The following is a 24,537-nucleotide window of genomic DNA, read 5'->3' on the forward strand; positions in this document are numbered from 1 at the left end:
GAGTATGTGATTACTATATTTATATTCTAAGCCCTACATGTTTATTCTTAAAAAGTAGTTACCTACTAGATCAAATTAGAAGTTGAGCACTTTTAGAATCAATGCTAGGCTTAGTGACTTCATGTTATATTCTCCATATTAATATCCTTTTCTTGTGATGTCTTTTGTCTGCTTTTAGTATCATGGTAATACTGACTTTATAAAATGAGTTGGGAAGTGTTTCCTCTTCTCTTCTAGTTTTTTTTAATGAGTTTGTAAAAAAAATTTGTTATAATTTCTTTAAATTTTTGGTGCAATTCAGCAGTGATGCCATCTGGGATGGGCTTTCTGCTTGGTCAGTTTTTTGATTACTTGCTCTATCTCTTGTTACACGCTTATTCGATTGTCTGTTTCATCTTGTGTCAGTTTCAGCAGTTTGTGTCTTTCTAGAAATTTGTCCATTACTTCTAAGTTATCTAATTTGTTGGTACAGCTGTTCCTGGTTTCCTTTGTATTTCCTTTTATTTCTTTAGGATTGGTAGTAATGTCTCCTCTTTCATTTCTGATTCTGGTAAGTTAAGTGTTGTTTATTTTTTTTTCTTGGTCAGTCCAGCTAAAGATTTATCAATTTTCTTGGTCTTTTCAGAGGACTAACTTTTGGTGTAATTGATTTTCTGTCGCTTTTTCTATTTCTTGAATCCTGCTCAAATCTGTATTATTTCCGTCCTTCTGTTTGATTTACGTTTAGTATTGATTTAGGTTTGCTCTTTTTTCAGTGTCTCAAGATGGTACGTTAAGTTTTTTTATCTGATATCCATCTTCTTTATTTAATATAGGCTTTTACAGTTATAAATTTCCTTCTAAGTACTGCTTTCACTTCATCCTATAAATTTTATTATATTGTGTCTTAATTTTCATTTACTTCAAAGTATTTTCTAATTTCACTTTAGATTTCTTCTTTGACCATTGGTTGGTTAGTAGTGTGTGGTTTAATTTCTCGAATGTCTTTGTTACTTCTTATTTCATTCCATTGTGGTTGTCAAGCACTCTTTTTTTATTATTTCTGTCCTTTTGAATTTACTCAGCTTTATTTTATAGGCTAACATATGATCTGTCTTGGATAATGTTCCATGTGTACTTGAGGATGTTTATTCTACTATTGTAAGGAGTGTTATGTAGATGTCTGTAAGATTTGGTTGGTTTATACTGCTCAAGTTTTCTATTTCCCTATTGATCCTCTTGCCTTTGTTGTTTTCTCCATTATTGAAAGTAGGATATTGAAGTCCCCTATTATTGTTGTTGAATTACCTATTTCTCCTTTCATTTCTGTCAATTTTTACTTCATGTATTTTGGCACCCATTTGTTAGGAATAATGTGTTTATAATTTGCATATGTTTTTTATAATTAAACTCTAGGAAAGAACTGTAAATGGAAAAATTGTGACCAATTTGAAATTTCCTGAAAAGTGCTGCACTCAATATGTCAGCAAATTTAGAAAACTCAGCAGTGGCCGCAGGATGGGAAAAGGTCCATTTTCATGCCTATCCCAAAGAAAGGCAATTCCAAACAACGCTCAAACTACCGCACAATTGCACTCATCTCACACGCTAGCAAAGTAATGCTCAAAATTCTCCAACCCAGGCTTTAGCAATATGTGAACCATGAACTTCCAGATGTTCAAGGTGGTTTTAGAAAGGCAGAGGAACCAGAGATCAAATTGCCAACATCCGCTGGATCATCGAGAAAGCAAGATAGTTCCAAAAAACATCTATTTCTGCTTTATTGACTGTGCCAAAGCCTTTGACTGTGTGGATCACAATAAACTGTGGATAATTCTGAAAGAGATGGGAATACCAGACCAGCTGACCTGCCTCTTGAGAAACTTGTATGCAGGTCAGGAAGCAACAGTTAGAACTAGACATGGAACAACAGACTGGTTCCAAATAGGAAAAGGAATACGTCAAGGCTGTATATTGTCACCCTGCTTATTTGACTTATATGCAGAGTACATCATGAGAAACGCTGGGCTGGAGGAAGCACAGGCTGGAATCAAGATTGCCAAGAGAAATATCAATAATCTCAGATATGCAATGACACCACCCTTATGGCAGAAAGGGAAGAAGAACTAAAGAGCCTCTTGATGAAAGTGAAAGAGGAGAGTGAAAAAGTTGGCTTAAAGCTTGACATTCACAAAACTAAGATCATGGCATCCAGTCCCATCACTTCATGGCAAATAGATGGGGAAACAGTGGAAACAGTGGCTGATATTTTTCTAGGCTCCAAAATAACTGCAGATGGTGATTGCAGCCATGAAATTAAAAGATGCTTACTCCTTGGAAGGAAAGTTAGACCAACATAGACAGCATATTAAAGAGCAGAGACGTTACTTTGCCAACAAAGGTCTGTCCAGTCAAAGCCATGGTTTTTCCAGGAGTCATGTATGGATGTGAGAGTTGGACTACAAAGAAAGCTGAGTGCCAAGGAATTGATGCTTTTGAACTGGGGTGTTGGAGAAGACTCTTGAGAGTCCCTTGGACTTCAAGGAGATCCAACCAGTCCACCCTAAAGGAGATCAGTCCTGGGTGTTCATCAGTCCTGGCCTGATGTTGAAGCTGAAACTCCAGTACTTTGGCCACCTAATGCGAAGAGCTGACTCATTTGAAAAGACGCTGATGCTGGGAAAGATTTGAGGGCAGGAGGAGAAGGGGACAACAGATGATGAGATGGTTGGAAGGCATCACCTACACAATGGACATGGGTTTGGGTGGACTCCGGGAATTGGTGATGGACAGGGAGGCCTGGTGTGCTGCAGTTCATGGGGTCACAAAGAGTTGGACACCACTGAGTGAACTGAACTGAAATAGTGAAGATCAGTAGATTAAATTGCTGGAAAAATAAATGTCAGTATTTCAGAAAGTTTATATGGTTTTTAAAGCAGTGTATTAGTTATCTCTATTGCTCTGTGACAAATTACCCCACAACTTTGTGATTTAATACACCATTTATTGCCTCACAGCTTCTATGGATCAGGAATCTGAGCACAGTTTACCTGGGTCTCTACTCTAGGGTTTCTCACATGTTGCAGTTAAGGTGTTGACTGAGACTTGTCATCTCCTGGGGAAGGATCAGCTTCTAAGCTTACTCCCACAGTTATTAACAGAATTTAGTTCCCTTGCCATGTGGAACTCTCTAACATGGCAGTTTGCTTAATCAAAGTATGTAAATAGAGAAGTCAATAGATATTGAGTGTGGACAAGATAAAAGTCACAGATCAGTCATCTGATCTTGAAATGACACCTCATCATCTTGCCATATTCTTTTGGTTAGGAGCAAATCACCAGGGGGTAGCCTGCATTGAAAGAGACAGGGTTATACAAGGGCCTGAGCACAGGAGGAGAGGTTCGCTGGAACCATGATAAACATTGCCTATCACAGTTTTCTATCTGCAGTTAAGATATATAAATAACTAAGAATATAAGGGAAAAGTATATCAGAATATTTTTACTAACTGCTGTTTAATTTTAGTCACGTCATGAGTATTTTAAATTGTTAAGACTGAGGTACGCTTTTCTAAAATGAATAAATTGTATAGCCTCTTACAAATCTGGACAAGTTCTGTTTCAATTTGGACATATATAACTTTATAAATATTCAGCCATTAATTCTTATTTTCATCTCTACATCTTTATTCATATGGATGAAGAATTTTAGACTCTGTGGTATCTTGCCTAAGATCTCTCAGGCAGATGTTTTAAGAGTTCTTGGTGCCTCATTTAGGCTTGTTTTCCCAGTAGAAAATCTCAGTGTCCTTAGAATTCAGAGGGTTTTTATTTTCTTATGTATCCTGTAAAGAAAAGATATTATAGTGATTACCATAGAAAGAAGGAATTTATCAATAGTGTTCTAGGGAAGATTGATGCCTAGGATTAGGGCAAGAAGGATAAAAATCAGTTACGCTTGAGCATCTGCTTCCTTTTCTGGAAGGCAGAATGGTATAATGGAAAGGCCACTAGGTTTGGATATCTAAAGGTCTGGGGTGAGGCCTGGCTCTACTGTTGACTAGATAAATTACCTTAGACAGGTCTCATATCCCTCTGGGACTCTTTTATCTAGAAATTAAACATGCCACCTTAATCTACTTTATAAATGCCATTGATTAAATGCCTGCTGTGTAATTGGTACCATATTAAACATTTTATATATCTTGGTTCATTATTTCCCACATCCATCCTGTTCAGTACAGTTCAGTCGCTCAGTTGAGTGTCACTCTTTGCGACTCCATGAACCGCAGCACGCCAGGCCTCCCTGTCCATCACCAGTTCCCGGAGTTTACCCAAACTCATGTCCACTGAGTCAGTGATGCCATCCAACCATCTCATCCTCTGTCGTCCCCTTCTCCTCCTGCCCCCAATCTTTCCCAGAATCAGGGTCTTTTCAAATGAGTCAGCTCTTCACATTAGGTGGCCAAAGTATTGGAGTTTCAGCTTCAACATCAGTCCTCCCAATGAACACCCAGGACTGAACTCCTTTAGGGTGGACTGGTTGGATCTCCTTGAAGTCCAAGGAACTCTCAAGAGTCTTCTTCAACACCCCAGTTCAAAAGCATCAATTCCTTGGCACTCAGCTTTCTTTATAGTCCAACTCTCACATCCGTACATGACTCCTGGGAAAACCATGGCTTTGACTAGACCTTTGTTGGCAAAGTAACGTCTCTGCTTTTTAATATGCTGTCTATGTTGGTCTAACTTTCCTTCCAAGGAATCAGCATCTTTTAATTTCATGGCTGCAGTCACCGTCTGCAGTGATTTTGGAGCCCAGAAAAATAAAGTCAGCCACTGTTTCCACTGTTTCACCATCTATTTGCCATGAAGTGATGGGACTGGATGCCATGATCTTAGTTTTCTGAATGTTGAGCTTTAAGCCAACTTTTTCACTCTCCTCTTTCACTTTCATGAAGAGCCTCTTTAGTTCTTCTTCCCTTTCTGCCATAAGGGTGGTGTCATTGCATATCTGAGGTTATTAATATTTCTCCCAGCAATCTTGATTCCAGCATGTGCTTCTTCCAGCCCAGCGTTTCTCATGATGTACTCTGCATATAAGTTAAATAAGCAGGGTGACAATATACAGCCTTGACATATTCCTTTTCCTATTTGGAACCAGTCTGCATACAAGTTTCTCAAGAGGCAGGTCAGGTGGTCTGGTATTCCCATCTCTTTCAGAATTGTCCACAGTTTATTGTGATCCACACAGTCAAAGGCTTTGGTATAGTCAATAAAGCAGAAACAGATGATTTTCTGAAACTCTCTTGCTTTTTCAGTGATCCAGCGGATGTTGGCAATTTGATCTCTGGTTCCTCTGCCTTTTCTAAACCACCTTGAACATCTGGAAGTTCACAGTTCACATGTTGCTGAAGCCTGGCTTGGAGAACTTTGAGCATTACTTCACTAGCGTGTGAGATGAGTGCAGTTGTATGGCAGTTTGAGCATTCTTTGGAATTGCCTTTCTTTGGGATTGGAATGAAAACTGACCTTTTCCCGTCCTGTGGCCACTGCTGAGTTTTCCAAATTTGCTGGCATATTGAGTGCAGCACGTTCACAGCATCATATTTTAGGATTTTAAATAGCTCAACTGGAATTCCATCACCTCCACTAGCTTTGTTTGTAGTGATGCTTCCTAAGGTCCACTTGACTTCACATTCCAGGATGTCTGGCTCTAGGTCAGTGATCACACCATCAGTTCTGTGTATTCTTGCCACCTCTTCTTAATATCTTAATATCTTCTGCTTCTGTTAAGTCCCTGCCATTTTTGTCCTTTATTGAGCCCATCTTTGCATGAAACATTCCCTTGGTATCTCTAATTTTCTTGAAGAGATCTCTAGTCTTTCCCATTCTATTGTTTTCCTCTATTTCTTTGCGTTGATCGCTGAGGAGGGCTTTCTTATCTCTCCTTGCTATTCTTTGGAACTCTGCATTCAAACAGGTATATCGTTCCTTTCCTCCTTTGCTTTTCGCTTCTCTTCTTTCCACAGCTATTTGTAAGGACTCCTCAGACAGCCATTTTGCTTTTTTGCATTTCTTTTCCATGTGGATGGTCTTGATCCCTGTCTCCTGCAGAACGTCACAAGCCTCCATCCATAGTTCATCAGGCACTCTATCGGATCTAGTCCCTTGAATCTATTCCTCATTTCCAGTGTATAATCGTAAGGGATTTAATTTAGGTCATACCTGAATGGTCTAGTGGTTTTCTCCACTTTCTTCAATTTAAATGAATTTGGCAATAAGGAGTTCATGATCTGAGGCACAGTCCGCTCCTGGTCTTGTTTTTGCTGACTGTATAGAGCTTCTCCATCTTTGGCTGCAAAGAATATAATCAGTGTGATTTTGGTGTTGGCCATCTGGTGATGTCCATGTGTAGAGTCTTCCCTTGTGTTGTTGGAAGAGGGTGTTTGCTATGACCAGTGCATTCTCCTGGCAAAACTCTATAATCCATCCTGTTAGGTAGTTATTATTAACCTCATTCTAATACAGTACTCTGAGCATCGTGTGAAAAAGAAGCTATTGAAAAAAGATTATTAGATAAAATGACAGTATTGTAAAAAGCAATTTAGAGTTGATTTTTTAATCCACAAACTATGTAATTAATGTATATAAAAATTACCATAAAATACTAGTGTTTGCACTTTTGTATGGCATTATACCAAAAAAGAAAAAGCTAAACGAGCAAGTTTTTGGAAAATGGTAGGTAGTGCTTAATGGTGAACACTCTGGAAACTATCTTAATCCATTTTCATACTGCTGGGAAAAAATAAAAATTCTAGACTTTTGCCACTATAATGTGTATATGTGTATATAAATTTGTATGCATTGTTATTAATTGCAGGGCAATTCATGATGTTAAAGCCACAGACCTGGGATTAGGGAAAGTGAGATTTAAGGCAGAAGTGGATTTCGATGGACGAGTTGTTACGAGATCGTATTTGGAAAAACAAGATTTTGACCAAATGCTACAAGTAAGTTTGTGTATTTTTTTTTTTCCTTATATAGTCAAGGGTTGAAGAATTACTTCCTGAATAAATAAAATAAAAGCTTTTCTTTGTAAGTCTTAAAGTCGGTTCAGGTTTCAGCTTCTTAGGGCTCTAAAAAGTTGGCAAAGACCTCTTTGTTTAGTGTAAGAGTGATTCAAAGGAGACAGCAGAAAAGGTAATTTATTATTAAAGTGCTTGTTAGTGCCAGACATTTTATATATGCTATTTTATTTACTCTCAACAACCTGTGAGGTGAAGAAATAATATTTTCATTTTTATTTTATTTATTTTTGATAATTTTTATTGATTTAGTTTTGGCTGTACTGGGTCTTCATTGCTCTGTGGGCTTTCCTCTAGTTGCAGCATCAGGGTCTACTCTAGTTGTGGTGCATGGGCTTCTCATTGTGGTGGCTTCTCTTATGGTGCGCGGGCTCTAATGTCTGTGGTCTTTGGCTGTTGGAGCATGTGGCTCAGTAATTGCAGCTCCTGGGCTCCAAAATGAAGTGAAGTCGCTCAGTCGTGTCTGACTCCTTGTGACCCCGTGGACTGTAGCCTACCAGGCTCCTCCGTGCATGGGATTCTCCAGGCAAGGATAGTGGAGTGGGTTGCCATTTCCTTTTCCAGGGGATCTTCCCAACCCAGGGATTGAACCTGGGTCTCCGCATTGCAGGCAGACGCTTTAACCTTTGAGCCACCAGGGAAGCCCAAAGCACAGGCTTAATAGTTGTGGCCCAAGGGCCTAGTTGTTCCATGTCATGTGGGATCCTCCTGGGCCAGGGATCAAACCCATATCTTCTGCTTTGGCAGGCAGATTCTTTACCACTGAGCCACAAAGGAAGCCCCTTAATTTTTATATATAGGCAAATTCAGACACAGAAAGATTAGATAACTTGCCTAAATTTCAGAGCCATAATATGGAATCAGATATTAATTTAGATATCTGTAACTCCAGAATCCATGCTTTTTTATTAAGAGTACTTTAAAGGAAGATTTATAGATAATAGTATAATGAGTAGAGCAGAGGTTACCACTTGCCTTTGTCTAATATTAACATTTACCGTACTGTATTTGCTTCAGTTCAGTTCAGTAGCTCAGTCATGTCTGACTCTTTGCAGCCTCATGAATTGCAGCACACCAGGCCTCCCTGTCCATCACCAGCTCCCGGAGTTTACTCAGACTCATGTCCATCGAGTCGGTGATGCCATCCAGCCATCTCATCCTCTGTTGTCCCCTTCTCCTCCTGCCCCCAATCCCTCCCAGCATCAGAGTCTTTTCCAGTGAGTCAGCTCTCTGCATGAGGTGGCCAAGGTATTGGAGTTTCAGCTTTAGCATCAGTCCTTCCAAAGAACACCCAGCACTATAAGATCTTAAAAAACGAAAAGAAGTCATTACAGAAATAGTTATAGCCCTTGTTTCTCCTTCTAGATCTCATTCTTTTTTTTCCCATCCCAAGAACTAACAATTGTCTTGAATTTAGTACTTCTCATTTCCATTCAGATTTTTATACTTTTCAACATATTTTTCTTAGCACAAGATAGAATAACACTTCAGGTGTTTGAAAATTGTTATAAATGATATAATATGATTATCTCTATAATTTGTTTAGCAGTGTGTTTTATGTTAACATTATACCCTAATTAATTTACTTTTACTTGCTATATAATATGTCATCTTATAAATGAACATACTGCAGTTTATTTATCCAGTCCCCATTTGATGAAAAGTTATATTGGCCCCAGTGTTAAACTGTTGGGAACAACACCACGATGGCATTTTCATACATGTTTCCTTGTTTGCATGTGCAAAACTTTAGGGCACATGTGCAAGAAATTTAGGGCACTATTATATAACTCGATTTAAAATAGGTGAGCAATTGGCTGAACATATCTTCAGCTTCGTTAGTTACTGGCAAGTTCAGTTCAGTTCAGTCGCTCAGTCATGTCTGACTCTTTGTGACCCCATGAATCGCAGCACGCCAGGCCTCCCTGTCCATCACCAACTCCCGGAGTTCACTCAGATTCACGCCCATAGAGTCAGTGATGCCATTCAGCCATCTCATCTTCTGTCGTCCCCTTAGATATTGGCAAATTGTTCTCCAAAGTATGTCAGTTTAACTTCCATCATCAGTGTAGCAAAGTTTCTATTGCTTTACATTTTCGGTAGAGTGTATTGACTGTTAAAAAATTTTGTCATTATAATAGATATAAAATAGTATCCTGTTGATTTAGTTGATATTTCCGTGATAGTAGTAAGGATAATCAGCATAGAAATTTATTGACCATTGGAATTTCCTCTAGTTACTTCATTGTTCATTTACTTTCTCTTATTTTGACAGATTTGTATGTTTTATTTTTAATATGCTGAGTACTAATCCTTCCTCAGTTACGTATATGCAGCTAACTTCCTAGTTTGTAATTTATCATTCCACTTTGTTGTTTTACAGAAGATTTAATGCAGTTTTTAATTGTATGTCAAATTTGAAATGCTTTTTATTATCTTGATTGAGAAACCCTTCTGTATCCCATTATCATAAAATATTCTTTTCTTCTAAAAAGTTTATGGTTTGCTTTTATACCTATGGTTTTTAGTCCACTTGGAATTATTTATTAGTCTAAGGTAGGGATTTAGGTTTTTTCCCTATTAAAAAATAATTTTCTCAGCACTACTTACTGATTTGTCCATTCTTTTCTCACTGGTTTTGCAGTGTTATCTCTGTGGAGCATTGTACTCAATTTTTCTGAAATTGATTTTTTTTTTTTTTTTTTTTTTTTAGAAATAGGTAGTCCATGGCTTATGGCTTGAAAGGTTTCCATATTTCATAAAACTCAATGGTATTTGTTATAATTTTTTTAAAGAAATCATCAATGTATGACTATGATTTTTTTTAAGAATTTATTTTGTGTTTATGTTATCGTTTTATAGGAAATTCAAGAAGTGAAGACTCCTGAAGAACTAGAGACCTTTATGCTTAAACATGGAGAAAATATTATTGATACTTTAGGAGCTGAAGTAGATAGACTTGAGAAGGAACTGAAAGTAAGATATATTTATAAGAATAATATGCTAACAGTGTCACCTATTGTTTGAATATTTATCTGTGTCAGGCACTTTGCTAATTGCATTACTTGTGTGCTTTTATCTTCTCAGTAACCTCATAACTTATCGGTAGTTATGGTCAACAAAATGACCATGTTAGAGAAGTTAGATAATATACTCAAGGAAACAGGGGACTTGGGATTTGAACCTTTATTATTTAGTTTAAGATTCAGTATTTTTAACCCCTGTTCTATACTGATTGCTTAGTTTCTAAAATAGTCAGAGGTTTGTCTTTAAGTAAAAAGTGGCCTCTAATATTTTTAGAGAAAGGTAAAGGGGAAACTTTAGATTCTGTTCAAAAGTTTAAAAAAATGACTTTAAATATGTACATCTTTCTTTAATCTGACATTAATTTATATTTTCTGTTTGTTTCTGTTCAGTTGATAGCATTAGAAGCTATCTTTTTTTTATACTAAAATATTGTGTAACCAAACTGCCTTTAAAAATACCTCTGTGTTCTGAAATTGTCATTTGTTGACATTTGAGTTCTAATCATTTGCAGTGATGAAAACTTGTAAATGATTTTTAACATCTGTAGTTTGTTGAAGGCAGTGAATTTTCTTTAGTTGATGTTGATCAGTATTTAGTATTGTTAAAAATTGATGAGAAACGACAAATTGAAGGGAAACATTTTTATCACTATTTTACTATCTTTTAGAATCTACGTATGTAATCAGATTAACAGAAGCACTTCAAAAAAAGATGATTTTGTTAATGTATTTGTTTTAATTTTGATGATTTTGTTATTGTTAATATTATAGTTCATGAGCTTTATCAGACATGATTTTCAGAACTTCTAGATGAGTAACTGTCACATATTGTGATATTAGGATTCTACTGTCTTAAATATTATTGAGGACTTGAGCTTTTTTGGCAGGTTATATTTATTGATACTTACCAAATTATAAATTACAATTGAGAAATTTAAGAATGTTTATTCATATAAAAGATAAATTGTTATATTCTCTTTTAATGTTATATCAAAACCTGGCAATTGGTAACATCTTAAAGCTCAGTTGTGATGCAAAATATGAAACCATTCAATGAACTTTTCATACAATGTTTGAAGTTAAAGGGCACAGTCCACAAGACTGTGACACCAGTTGCAAAGTTCAAGGAGTTTCTACGACTATCCTCAGGTTTGATAATTCACTAGGAGGACTCACAGAACTCACTGAATGGTTTGTTACAGTGAAAGGATACAGATTAAACCTAGCCAAAGGAAGAGGTGTATAGAGCAGAGTTCTGAACCTGGAGTTTCACTGTCTTCTCCCCATGGAGTCATGGACAGTGTTACATTCATGATAATGTTGTGTGACAATTTGCATGGAGTGCTGCCAACCAGAGAAGCTCAGCTGAGCTTTGGTATCCAGGAGTTTTCTCAGGGCTCTGTAGTTGACTGCTTGAGTAGCCGATCTCTCATCTCCAGCCCCTGTAAGGAAGAGCTGACACCTTTAGTCTCCACCCCTTTCTGGAGATACAGCAGCCACCATGTGGCCAAAGATAAACACAAACATAATTATTAGGCAGGATTTCCAAGGGCCTGAAGATGACCTCCCAGTAGCCAAGAGCAACTGTCAGACCTCTCTTTGGATACAATAAGTTCTCTCCTATACATTATTATATTAAAATCTGTTAGCTTATCTTTGTTCTGTGTCTGATGGCATCTTTTAGCCCATGCATGATTCTTTAGCATTATGAATTGGTCATTTGGAAGATATTGTCTCATTGAATTTATGCACAACACTCAAATGTTGATACATTTCTAAATATTGGGAAGCTGTCAGACTCATCATGGTGAATATGAGTTTTTCAGCATCCTAATTTTGACCTGAAAGCTTGCATTTTATTATTAGCAGCAAAATACTATTAGTTGTTTTTCTTGCAGTAGACTTACTTTGTTTATTTCCTAAGAGGGTGCCTACCAAATAACCAGATTTTAACAACCATGGTTTGTTAGTTATTCTTTCAAGTAAAAATGGTGTTCAGATATAAAGCATCTGATTGAGCTCATAATTCAAGCACTCATGGGGGTTCGTTTCCTTGTGACATCAGACTTCAGTGTGGAACTAGAGGGCTTTATACATACTTCCCATTTTGTCACAAAACATTTTTTAAAAATCGTATGCAAGGATTTCAGTTAATGATTTTTAACATCTATAGTTTGTTGAAGACAGTGAATTTTCTTTAGTTGATGTTGATCAATATTTAGTATTGTTAAAAATTGATGAGAAATGACAAATTGAAGGGAACATTTTTATCACTATTGTACTATCTTTTAGAATCTACGTATGTAATCAGATTAACAGAAGCACTTCAAAAAAAGATGATTTTGTTAATGTATTTGTTTTAATTTTGATGATTTTGTTAATGTTAACATTATAGTTCATGAGCTTTATCAGGCATGATTTTCAGAACTTCTGGATGAGTAACTGTCACATATTGTGATATTAGGATTCTACTGTCTTAAATATTATTGAGGTCACAAAGAGTTGGATGCAGCTGACCATTCATGTGATTTAATTAGAAGCCATTAAATCATTAATTATAGTCTTTTCAGCCAAAGATGGAGAAGCTCTATACAGTCAGCAGAAACAAGACCAGGAGCTGACTGTGGCTCAGATCATGAACTCCTTATTGCCAGATTCAGACTTAAATTGACAAAAGTAGGGAAAACCACTAGACTATTTGGGACCTAAATAAAATCCCTTACAGTGGAAGTGACAAATAGATTCAAGGGATTAGATCTGATAGACAGAGTGCCTGAAGAACTATAGATGGAGGTTCATGACATTGTACAGGAGGCAGTGATCAAGACCATCCCCAAGAAAAAGTAATGCAAGAAGGCAAAATGGTTGTCTGAGAAGGCTTTACAAATAGCTGAGAAAAGAAGAGAAGCTAAAGGCAAAGCAGAAAAGGAAAGATATACCCATCTGAATGCAGAGTTCCAAAGAATAGCAAGGAGAGATAAGAAAACCTTCCTCAGCGATCAGTGCAAAAAGTAGAGGGAAACAATAGAATGGGAAAGACTAGAGATCTCGTCAAGAAAATTAGAGATACCAAGGGAATGTTTCATGCAAAGATGGGCACAGTAAAGGACAGAAATGGTGTGGACCTAAGAGAAGCAGAAGATATTAAGAAGAGGTGGCAAGAATATACAGAACTATACAAAAAAGATCTTTATGACCCAGATAACCACGATGGTGTGATCACTCACCTAGAGCCAGACATCCTGGAATGTAAAGTTAAGTGGGCCTTAGGAAGTATCAGTATGAACAAAGCTAGTGGAATGGAATTCCAGTTGAGCTATTTCAAACCCTCAAAGATGATGCTGTGAAAGTGCTGCACTCAGTATGTCAGCAAATTTGGAAAACTCAGCAGTGGCTGTAGGACTGGAAAAGGTTTTCATTCCAGTCCCAAAGAAGGGCAATTTCAAAGAATGCTCAAACTACTGCACAATTGCACTCATCTCACACGCTAGCAAAGTAATGCTCAAAATTCTCCAAGCCAGACTTCAACAGTACGTGAACGATGAACTTCCAGATGTTCAAGCTTGATTTAGAAAAGGCAGAGGAACCAGAGATCAAATTGCCAACATCCGTTGGATCATCGAAAAAGCAAGAGAGTTCCAGAAAAACATCTTCTTCTGCTTTATTGATTACACCAAAGCCTTTGACTGTGTAGATCACAACAAATTGTGGAAAATTCTGAAAGAGATAGGAATACCAGACCAGCTGACCTGCCTCCTTAGAAATTTGTATGCAGGTCAGGAAGCAGCAGTTAGAACTGGACATGGAACAACAGACTGGTTCCAAATCAGGAAAAGAGTATGTCAAGGCTGTATATTATTACGCTGCTTATTTAACTTAAATGCAGAGTACATCATGCAAAATGCAGGACTGGATGAAGCAAAAGCTGGTATCAAGATTGCCAGGAGAAATATCTATAACCTCAGATATGCAGATGGCATCACCCTTATGGCAGAAAGTGAAGAAGAACTAAAGATAAAGAGCCTCTTGATGAAAGTGAAAGAGGAGAGAGAAAAAGTTGGCTTGAAACTCAACATTTGGAAAACTAAGATCATGGCATCTGGTCCCATCACTTCATGGCAAATAGATGGGGAAATTGTGAAGACTTTATTTTTCTGGGCTCCAAAATCACTGCAGATGGTGACTGCAGCCATGAAAATAAAAGACCCTTGCTCCTTGGAGGAAAAACTATGCCCAACCTAGACAGCATATTAAAAAGTAGAGACATTACTTTGCCGACAAAGGTCCATGTAGTCACAGCTATGGTTTTTCCAGTAGTCATGTATGAATGTGAAAGTTGGACTATAGAGAAAGCTGAGCACCAAAGAATTAATGCTTTTGAACTATAGTATTGGAGAAGACTCTTGAGAATCCTTTGGAATGCAAGGATAACAAACCATTCAATCCTGAAGGAAATTAGTCCTTAATATTCTTTGGAAGGACTGATGCTGAAGCTGAAACTCTAATACTTTGGCTACCTGATGTAAAGAACTGACTCATTTGAAAAGACCCTGATGTGGGAAAGATTGAGGGTAGGAGGAGAAGGGGACAACAGAGGATAAGATGGTTGGATGGCATCACCAGCTCAATGAACATGAGTTTAAGCAAGCTCCGGGAGTTGGTGATGAACAAGGAAGCCTGGCGTGCTGCAGTCCATGGGGTCTCAAAGACTTGGACACTCTGAGCGACTGAACCGAACTGAAATCATTAATAGACTGAATTATCTCATGTTTTTGAGTTATGTAAGTCTTTCAAACCAAGAAGCCACATTTTGCCTACACTTTTAGGTGAAAATATCCCTGACTAATGTGGTTGTGGTGGTTTAGTTCCTTAAATTGTGTCCAACTCTTGCCAACCCATGGACTGTAGCCTTCTAGGCTCCTCTGTCCGTGGGATTCTCCAGGCAAGAATACTGGAGTGGGTTGCCATTTCCTTCTCCAGGGGATCTTCCTGACCCAGAAACCAAACCCAGGTCTCCTACAGTGCAGGCAGATTCTTTACAGACTGAGCTATGAGGGAAGCATAGCTAAGGTGGTCATCAGTTCAGTTCAGTCGCTCAGTCATGTCCGACTCTGTGCGACACCATGGACAGCAGCATGCCAGGCCTCCCTGTCCATCACCAACTCTTGGAGTCTACTTAAACTCATGTCCATTGAGTTGGTGGTGCCATCCAACCATTTCATCCTCTGTCGTCCCCTTCTCCTCCTGGAGGAGGAGAGGAGGAGAATGTGGTCATAAGGTACAATTAATCTCAAGTCAAAGGAAAGTTCTTGTGTTATGTATCATATCCATAGTGGGAAAATCCTCCCAAATCTTACCTTGCTCTGTAGTAGCATAACGTTACAGTGTCTGCTTATTTAACGTGTGTTTCCTCACTAAAGATAAGTTCTTTCAGGTCAAGCGCTGTTTGTTTCTTGTTCATTGTTGTATGCTTCAGTGCTTGCTACAGTCTAGGCCTATAATAATTTTTGTTGTTGAAATTTCTTTACATTTTTCTACAATCTGACTTCTGCTTATCTTTCCAGTCTTATCACTAACCCTCCCTTTCTGCAGTTTCTGTGCTGATCATAGCGTAGAGTCAGCAGGCTCTCTGACTTAGCTCGTGTTGTTTCTTCTGTCTAGACCCTTTTCCTCATCTGTCTGGAAAATTCACTGTATTCAAACCTAGGTTAGATATTACATCCTCAGTGAATTCCTTCTGGATCTCATGAATGAACGTAATAGATCTCATGTTATTGTAACCAGAATCATTATTTAGTACATGAAAATAGTTAGGAGCTTTGGGGTCTGGAGTCCAGCCTGGAATCTGTCTTGTCTCTATCACTTACTAGCTGTGCGACTTTGGATGGTTAGTTAATTTCTTTAACCTTCAGTTTTCCCATATGTAAAATGGAAATAATTGGGTTATTATAATAGTTTTAAAGCACATATTATTCCATGAAGCCTCTTGGACAGTGTTTGAGACAAGAGTAACTGCTCATTAAATGTTAACTGATTATTATTATTAGTTATAATGCTTTAACTCATAAAGGTTATTCATAGACTTGCCTCTGACTAAACTAAGTCCCTCAGAGTCAGAAGCAGAGTCTTATTTAATAACCATAGCTCTACTTTCTAGAACAGTCTTAGATCAAGACTATATGGACTGTTACTGGAATATGTAAAATAAGTTAATATCAGCTTAATTCTGATTATTATTGTTCTGCAGTGATTTTCACCGCAAATGAGAGTATTTGTCCTGCTTTGCAATACTTTGCATGTACTAGATTCTTAATTCATTATTGTGTTAATGAACATACAGACAAAACTCAGGGAGGTTGGACTACTTACTGTTAGTGTTTATATTGTATAATTGGTCATTGTCTGTTGATCTTGTGTTTTTCCCTACGTAAATATTTCTGTTGATACTATGCTACAGCAAAATAGTTTGACCAGATGTTTTCATTGGCTTTAGGGAGCAAAAGAAATAAAAAGAGCGACTCTCCTGGCAGTCCAGTGTTTCAGACTCTGAGCTTCCAATGCTGGAGGCACATGGGTAATGATCCCTGGTTGGGGAACTAAGATCCCACATGCCATATGGTGCATCTAAGTAAATAAAATTGATAAAAAGGAATAAAGGAAATAGAAGATTGTCTTTTGCTATTAATAATGTAACGGTGATTTTTTTTCCTTCCAGAAACGAAATCCTGAAGTTAGACATGTAGATTTAGAGATACTATAGACTTGATGGGATGAATCGCCTTGGAACCAAGTTTGCGAAGACTACTTTCCCACCCTGAGGGAGTCATTGCCATTCAGAAGCCGTTTATTTGAAGATGGAGGAAGTATTTATATGAAAAGGGCAATTCAACAGTCCATAGAACTAAAACAGCTTCTTCTAAGAGACATTTTACAAGTTGAATCAATTTGGAAATCATGTTTTTATGTTTCAATGGGAAACGTTTTAGTTACTTAAATTGTTCATAATTTCTTATTTTAGCCTGTCAGTGTGTGTAGTACCTGCAATCATGTTTCCTTCCTTCACATGGGTAAAAAATAAGCAGCATCCATAAGATTCAGATTTTTTATTTTGTTGCCAGTGAAGATTTCACTCCATCAGAACCTGTCAGTCTTGAACATTCTGGCTAAATCTTGTATTCTGGTTTTTAAAACAGTCACTCCGTTTTCAAAGTCTGTCTTTCCTTATAGAATGTAGAAATTATTTTGACATAGCTTGTATTTTTGCCCTGAGCACTAAGAGGAACACTGTCCTAATAACTTAGTTATCCATAAATGTTCATTCCAGTAGGACTTTGTTACTAAATTGAAGGAAGATAACTTCAGTACACTCTTGTAGGTCATGCTAGTTGCCATTTTGTAAAATTTCTTTTCTGTCCTTTGTTTTTTTTCCTTATTTAGTTCAATTTTTCTAATGGTAGGAAGTATAACTCTAGATGTTTCCATGGGCCAGTGTGATGACTGGTTTTTAGTGTTTGTTTTTGACTGGCTCCAGTGCTGCCGTGTGCATTTACTAGGAGATAATGCATTTATAAGCATTTTGACATTCTGTAAAGTGGACTAGAAATATTTATAATTTTACAGACACCACAGCGTTTTATTTTTAATTTATTTTAAAAGAGGCACTACTTATGTACATCTGAACTGTGTGATATTTCTTGCTTTCAGAGATAGAGACGTAAACCTCTAATACAGAAACTTGTGACCATGACTTTATTTAATGTCATAGTCAATAGTATAACAGGAGTTTCTTGCAGTTACAAATGGGCATTTAGCATAAAGTATGATTATAAATTATGTAAGTAGCTTTCTAATGATCATAAAGTATCAAGGTGAAAAAACATGCAATTCAGTAATTAAAAACTTAGTGCAAAACTACAGCTGTGTCTCTCCATTCATCAAACCAGTTCACATGCACTTTAAATTGTTCAGGGACCGATGAGCATTGTCCATGCAAGAGTGATGACTGGATGAATACTCTCTGCTAGATACGGGGGTGTTTAAGGACCTAGGTCAGTGTCTATAAACTTATTTAGATTGAAGTTTATCAATTATAGCAAATTGTAATGCCAGAAGCGAAAAATAAACATTTGATTAAAGGGTTTGTAGTGGTAATTTTTTGACCCAGAACTGTCATTTACTGGAAAATCTAGTTTGCTGTACATTTTTTACCATTACAAAGCATTTTGCATGCTGTACATTTTAAGTGAAATAACATTCCAATTTTATCTTTTAAGGTATAAAACTCTTTTATACATACACCTGTGTATACCCACAATTTGTTCTCACAGTTTCAAATTCTTCACCCTTTTTAAGAAACTTTTTTTACCCATTATAACTCACTCTCTTTTCTATGTCTGCCTTCCTCCCCTTTCCCACCTGCCATTTTGTTATCCATGTCAGTGCCATATGGAAAGGTACCAAATTATATCCAATTTCCTCCTAGTAAAATGACTCTGAAAAATATCACATAGCTAGACAAGAATGTTAACTTATTGAAAAAAATCTCAAGTTGATGTGCAATAGTTATTCCAAATGGTAGATTTTGTTTAAAGGACTCCCTGAAAGAAGCCAATCCCTGATACTTCTTTCACTTTTCTAATCTGATCTTGACTGAAGTAATACCTAATTGAAGGTTATGTTTCTGTCCTTTCTTCCTGGTCTTGTCCTGCACTGATACTTTAAAGAAGTGAAATTTGACATAAAGAAGTACAGCCTGTCTAGGAATTTAAGGTATAACAACACTGGTCTTTGTTTTCTTTTAAATGAGAGTCAAATTTGAATTTTGAAATCAGTGAATTTTATCCTTTTTCTTTAAAATTAAGATAATATCTAATGTTGGACAGAGAAGAGGTCAGTTAAGGCCATTACTTCTCTTTGTATTAAGCTGAAATCTGGAAACTAGCAAAGACGAAGTATACTTGTTTTCAGTCCTGGTTGTAAGTAACAGGCCCCAGACTATGGAAGGTGGCATGTCTCTCAGACCACAGCAGAGGATGAGGAGTAGATCTATTTTTAAGTGGACTATGTTAGTGGCCAGTAATATTCAGTTCCAAAGAGGGAGATTCCTGAACATATACTTAGGAAACTGTAAGATAGAATCAGATTGGAAAACCTTCAAGTTTTTTAAAAAATAAATTTATATCTGCATACATCCTCCTACACACCAAATAACCCAGAACAACAAAATGGCATTAGATTTGAATTTTGGGTATATGACTTCGGTGTGTTACCTTAATTATCCTGTACTTTGGGTAATGCTTTTTGGTAAAATTACACCATCTAGAGGAAATGGCTTAAGTTTTAAATCTGATAACTTTTTGAGAATGCTGGAAACTACAGAAGATTGCACAGGCATTTGGAATTTATACTATTTTTCTTAGATTGCATTTGTCAAGCTTTGGCATTTCTTTTAAATGTGATGACCCCCAATTTGCCAAACTGTCAGAAGTCAGTGAAGCAAAGAATTGAAGGTAAAATGTTGATTCAGAGATTGTCCCCCCTAAATCCCTCATCTTTGTCTCTGAAATGGAACTTTGGAAAGCATTTATGTAGAAGATTGGTCTGGCAGCCTTTATATTTGCATTTAAGTTTACTAGCATCTCTAGACTTGGTTTTATGGAAAAGAAAATTTTTGTTCCTATTACATTGTATTTCATCTGTCTGATCTCTGTGGCAGGTTAGATTTCCCTGGTCCCTCAGGATGCGTTCTTCCTTAATAAATGTTGTATGTAAATAAGAATGTTTTACTTCTTAGTTTGGGATTCCCTCCCCCCCCCCCCCCCCCCGCCCCGGTGAATAAATGTTTGTTAAATGCTTCTTTACTTCATGTGCTAACCTTAAATCATGCCTTTGTTTCCAAACAATTTATTATTTCTTGAGCATGGTTGTTAATTTGTGCGTGTCCTCAGTTTTACAAAACTAACATATAAAAACCCTTAATTGTTTTATAATCCATTTACAGTATAAAGAGAACTATTAATATACTGTTAGGATATCATGTGCTTGGTAAAGTGAAAATTTTAAAATTTATATTCCTTAGTGACACATACCGTACTGCATCACTACATTTTGACAAAGTAAGATTATTGGAACATGTTAGTTGGTTTATGTCTTTTGAGATATACCTATATAGTATATTTAGGGGGAAAAAGTATAAAAATTAAAACAACGAAAGATTGAGCCTAGAGCCTGCCTGTAGTGGGGTCCAGGTTGAATTCTGTACTAATCCTGCAGGAAGCCCAACTATGTTTCCTTTTTCACAAGAAACTGAGCCACATTAGTTATTCAAAGTAATTCAGTGTTTTGAGAGCGCGTGAAGTGAAGTGAAGTGAAGTCGTTCAGTCGTGTCCCACTCTTTGCGACCCCATGGATGGTGGCCTACCAGGCTCCGCTGTCCATGGGATTTTCCAGGCAAGAATACTGGAGTGGGCTGCCATTTCCTTCTCCAGGGGATCTTCCCAACCCAGGGATCGAACCTGTGTCTCCTGCATTGCAGACAGACACTTTACTGTCTGAGCCACCAGGGAAACCCTTGAGAGGGCATATCTCCCTCCAAATCAAAACATACTGAAAATAAAAGTAGTACAGTTTAGAATTTGTGAAGCAAAATACAAAATATGTGTGTGTGTCTTTAAGAGCTTGTAGAAGTTTTAAAATAGACTAAAGTAAGATAAAAAATCCGTTGTATATAATGGCTGTCTTTGAACTGTTTATGCCAAGTACCATTTTTGATGTACACGCATCCCTCAGAGATTGCAGGTTCTGTCCCAGACCACTGCGATAAAGCAAACATTAAAGCAAGTCATAGAAATTTTTTGGCTTCCCATTGCATATAAAAGTTACGTTGGACTTCCCTGGTGGTTCAGTGGCTGACTCTGTGTTCCCAGTGCAGGGGGCCTGGGTTTGATTCCTGTTCAGGGAGCTAGATCCCACAAGCCACAACTTAAAGAGTCTGCATGCTGCAACTAAAGTTACCCAATGCCGCAGCTAAAATTAAAAAAAAAATTTTTTTAATTAAAAAATTTTAAGAAAGGATTGCACATGCCAAAAATGAAAACCTAGCACAGCCAAATGTTTAGAAGTTATGTTTGGAGTATCCTGTAGTCTATTAAGTGTGCAATAGCATTATGCCTAAAAGCACGATGTAAATACCTTAATTTAAAAGTACTTTATTGCCAAAAAATGCTAGCCAGCATCTGGGCCTTTTGAGAGGCTTCATGCTGATGGAGAGTCTTGTCTTGATGTTGATGGCTGCTGACTGACCAGGGTAGTGGTAGTTGCTGAAGATTGAGAGTTGCTGTGCCAGTTTCTCAAGATAATAAAGTTTCCCTACGTCATTGGACTTGCTTTCTTGAACAGTTTCTCTGTAGCATGCTGTCATTTGATAGCGTTTTACCCACAGTAGAACTTTGTAGATTCTCCTCCAATTTTCTATACAGTAGAAAATTGAAGTTAATCTTCCCAAACCCTGCCCTGCTTTATCAATTAAATTTACATTATATTTTCAGTACTTTGTTTTCATTTCAATATTCTTCACAGCATCTTCACCAGGAGTCAGTCCACCCCAAGAAACCACTTACTTTGCTCATTCATAAAAAGCAATTTCTCATCTATTACAGTTTTATCATGAGATTGAAGTAATTCAGTCACATCTTTAGGCACCACTTCAAATTCCAATTTCCCTGCTATTTCTACCGCTTTTGCAGTTATTCCCTCCACTGAAGTTCTTGAATGCCTCAAAGTCATCTGTGAGGGTTGGAAGCTTCCAACCTGCTGTTAATGTTGATAATTTGTCCTCTTTCTGTGAACCACTTCTGTTCTTAATAACATCTACAATGGTGAATCCTTTACAGGTTTTCAATTGACTTTACCTAGATCCATCAGAGGAATCACTACAGCTTTATGAAATATATTTCTTAAATAATTAGATTTGTAAGTCTTGGTCCATGGGCTCCAGAATGGATGTGTTAGCAAGCATGAAAATATTAGTTTTGTGGTACATCTCCATCAGAGCTCTGGGGTGACCAAGTAGTTGTCAATAATGGAGAAGCTCCATACAGTCAGCAAAAACAAGTCCTATATCTGACTGTGGCTCATATCGTGAGCTCGTTGCAATATTCAGACTTAACATTTGAAGAAAGCAGGGAAAACTACTAGGCCATTTAGGTATGGCCTAAATCAAATCCCTTAACGATTATACAGTAGAAGTGACAAATAGATTCAAGAGATTAGATCTGATAGAGTGCGTGAAGAACTATGGACGGAGGTTTGTAACACTGTACAGGAGGAGGTAACCAAAATCATCCCAAAGAAAGAAATGCAAGAAGGCAAAATGGTTGTCTGAGGAGGCCTTACAAATAGCTGAGAGAAGAGAAGCGAAAGGCAAAGTATAGAGGGAAAGATATGTAGTGTTCCAAAGAATAGCAAGGAGAGAGAAGAAAGCCTTCTTAAGTGAACAGTGCAAAGAAGTAGAGAAAAACAATAGGCAAGACCAGAGGTCTCTTAAAGAAAATTAGAGCTACCAAGGAAACACTTCATGTAAAGATGGGCTCGATAAAGGACAGAAACCATAAGAACGTAACAGAAGCAGAAGAGATTAAGATGAGGTGGCAAAAATATACAGAACTGTACAAAAAAGATCTTAATGACCCAGATAACCATAATGGTGTGATCACTTACCAAGATCCAGACATTTCTGGAGTGTGAAGTCAGGTGGGCCTTAGGAAGTATTACTTCGAACAAAGCTAATGGAGGTGATGGAATTCCAACTGAGCTATCTCAAATCCTAAAAATGCTGTTAAAATGCTGTGTTCAACATGCCATCAAATTTGGAAAACTCAGCAGTGGCCATAGGACTGGAAAAAGTCAGTTTTCATTCCATTTGCAAAGAAAGGCAATGCCAAAGAATGCTCAAACTACTGCACAATTGTGCTCATTTCATATGCTAGAAAAGTAATGGTCAAAATCCTTCAAACTAGGCGTCAGCAATACATGAACTGAGAACTTCCAGATATAAAAGCTGGATATAGAAAAGGCGGAGGAACCAGAGATCAAATTGCCAACATCCATTGGATTATAGAAAGAGCAAGAGCAATATTTTGAAAGGAATTTTTTTTTTTTTGAGCTGTGTGTTTCAACAGTTGTCTTAAAATATTCAATAAACCTTGTAAACATATGTTGTCTTCTGAAGGCTTTGTTCTTCCACTCATAGAGCACAGGTAGAGTAAATTGAGCCTAACTTTTAAGGGCCCTAGGATTTTTGGAATGGTAGAAGCGTTGGCTTCAAGTCATCAGCTGCCTTAGCCCCTAACAAAAGAATCAGTCTGCCCCTTGAAGCTTTGAAACCAGGCATTGACTTCTCTTTAGCCATGACGGTCCTAGAGGGCGTCTTCCAATATAAGGCTGTTTTGTCAACACTGAAAATCTGTTACATAGTGTAGCCACTTTCATTTGTTATCTGAGCTAGGTCTTCTAGATAACTTGTTGCAGCTTCTACATTAGCACTTGGCAGCTTCTCCATTACACTTGCTAATATAAAGTTCTATATTAGCACTTTTATAGTATGGAAATGGCTCTTACCTTAAACTTCATGAACCAAACTTTGCTAGCTTCAAACTTTTCTTCTGCAGCTGCCTCATCTCTCTCAGCCTTCACAGAGTTGGAGAGAGTTAGGTAGGGCCTTGCACTGGATTAGGCTTAAGGAATGTTGTGACTTGTTTGTCTTCCAGCCAGACTACTAAAACTCTCTCCATATAAGCAATAAGATGTTTGTTTTCTTATCATTCATCTGTTCATTGGAGTAGCACTTAAAATTTCCTTCAAGAACTTTTCCTTTGCATTCACAACCTGGCTAGTCAGTGCAAACTTTTGGCCAGTCTTGCTAAGTTTGACAATGTATGAAATCTTCACAAAATTTCTGGATTTTTATCAATATGCTCTTATGTCTCCCATCATAGAAAATGAACTAAAACAAACATCAATCACACACACACTCATGAATTCCTAAAAACAAAAAACTTTCAACTACTTTCCCAATTTTCTGTTCCCTTTACAGGAAAAAAGCTCAAAGGAGTCATCTATATCTGCTGCTCTTTTTTCCCCCTATTTTCATTCTCTCTCTGCTAACCCTGTCCTTAACCTCCACACTACTAAATACGATGGTCAGTCTTAAATGATCATTTGACTTGACCTACAAGCAACACGTGATGCTGAGTCTTTGACTTTCTGAACCCCACTCTCTTGAGTCCTCCTACCTCAGTGGCCTCTTTTCCAGTCTCTTCTGCAAGTTATTCCTCATTTCCCTTACCTCCAAGAATTGGCATGTCCCAGGGTTACATCTTTTCTCTGGCCACACTCATTCACTGGGTGACTCAACTCTATGCCTTCAAAAACCACTATTTATTGAAATC

At 37.4% G+C, this 24,537-nt stretch overlaps 1 protein-coding gene across 6 annotated transcripts in view; it reads left to right on the top strand.

Moving 5' to 3' along the window:
• SLC30A9 (solute carrier family 30 member 9) overlaps positions 1–19,865 on the top strand; it is an 80,624-nt gene extending 60,759 nt beyond the window's left edge. For all 6 annotated transcript variants that reach the window (XM_069594033.1, XM_069594035.1, XM_069594036.1 and 3 more), the window contains 3 exons: positions 6,860–6,989; positions 9,927–10,040; positions 16,806–19,865. In XM_069594033.1, the coding sequence (XP_069450134.1) occupies positions 6,860–6,989; positions 9,927–10,040; positions 16,806–16,850 (289 nt within the window). In that variant the 3' untranslated portion in view covers positions 16,851–19,865. The remainder of the gene's footprint in view (positions 1–6,859; positions 6,990–9,926; positions 10,041–16,805) is intronic.
• The last annotated feature ends 4,672 nt before the right edge of the window (positions 19,866–24,537 follow it).

This window comes from Ovis canadensis, chromosome 6 (assembly GCF_042477335.2).
Source record: "Ovis canadensis isolate MfBH-ARS-UI-01 breed Bighorn chromosome 6, ARS-UI_OviCan_v2, whole genome shotgun sequence".
NCBI lineage: Eukaryota > Metazoa > Chordata > Mammalia > Artiodactyla > Bovidae > Ovis > Ovis canadensis.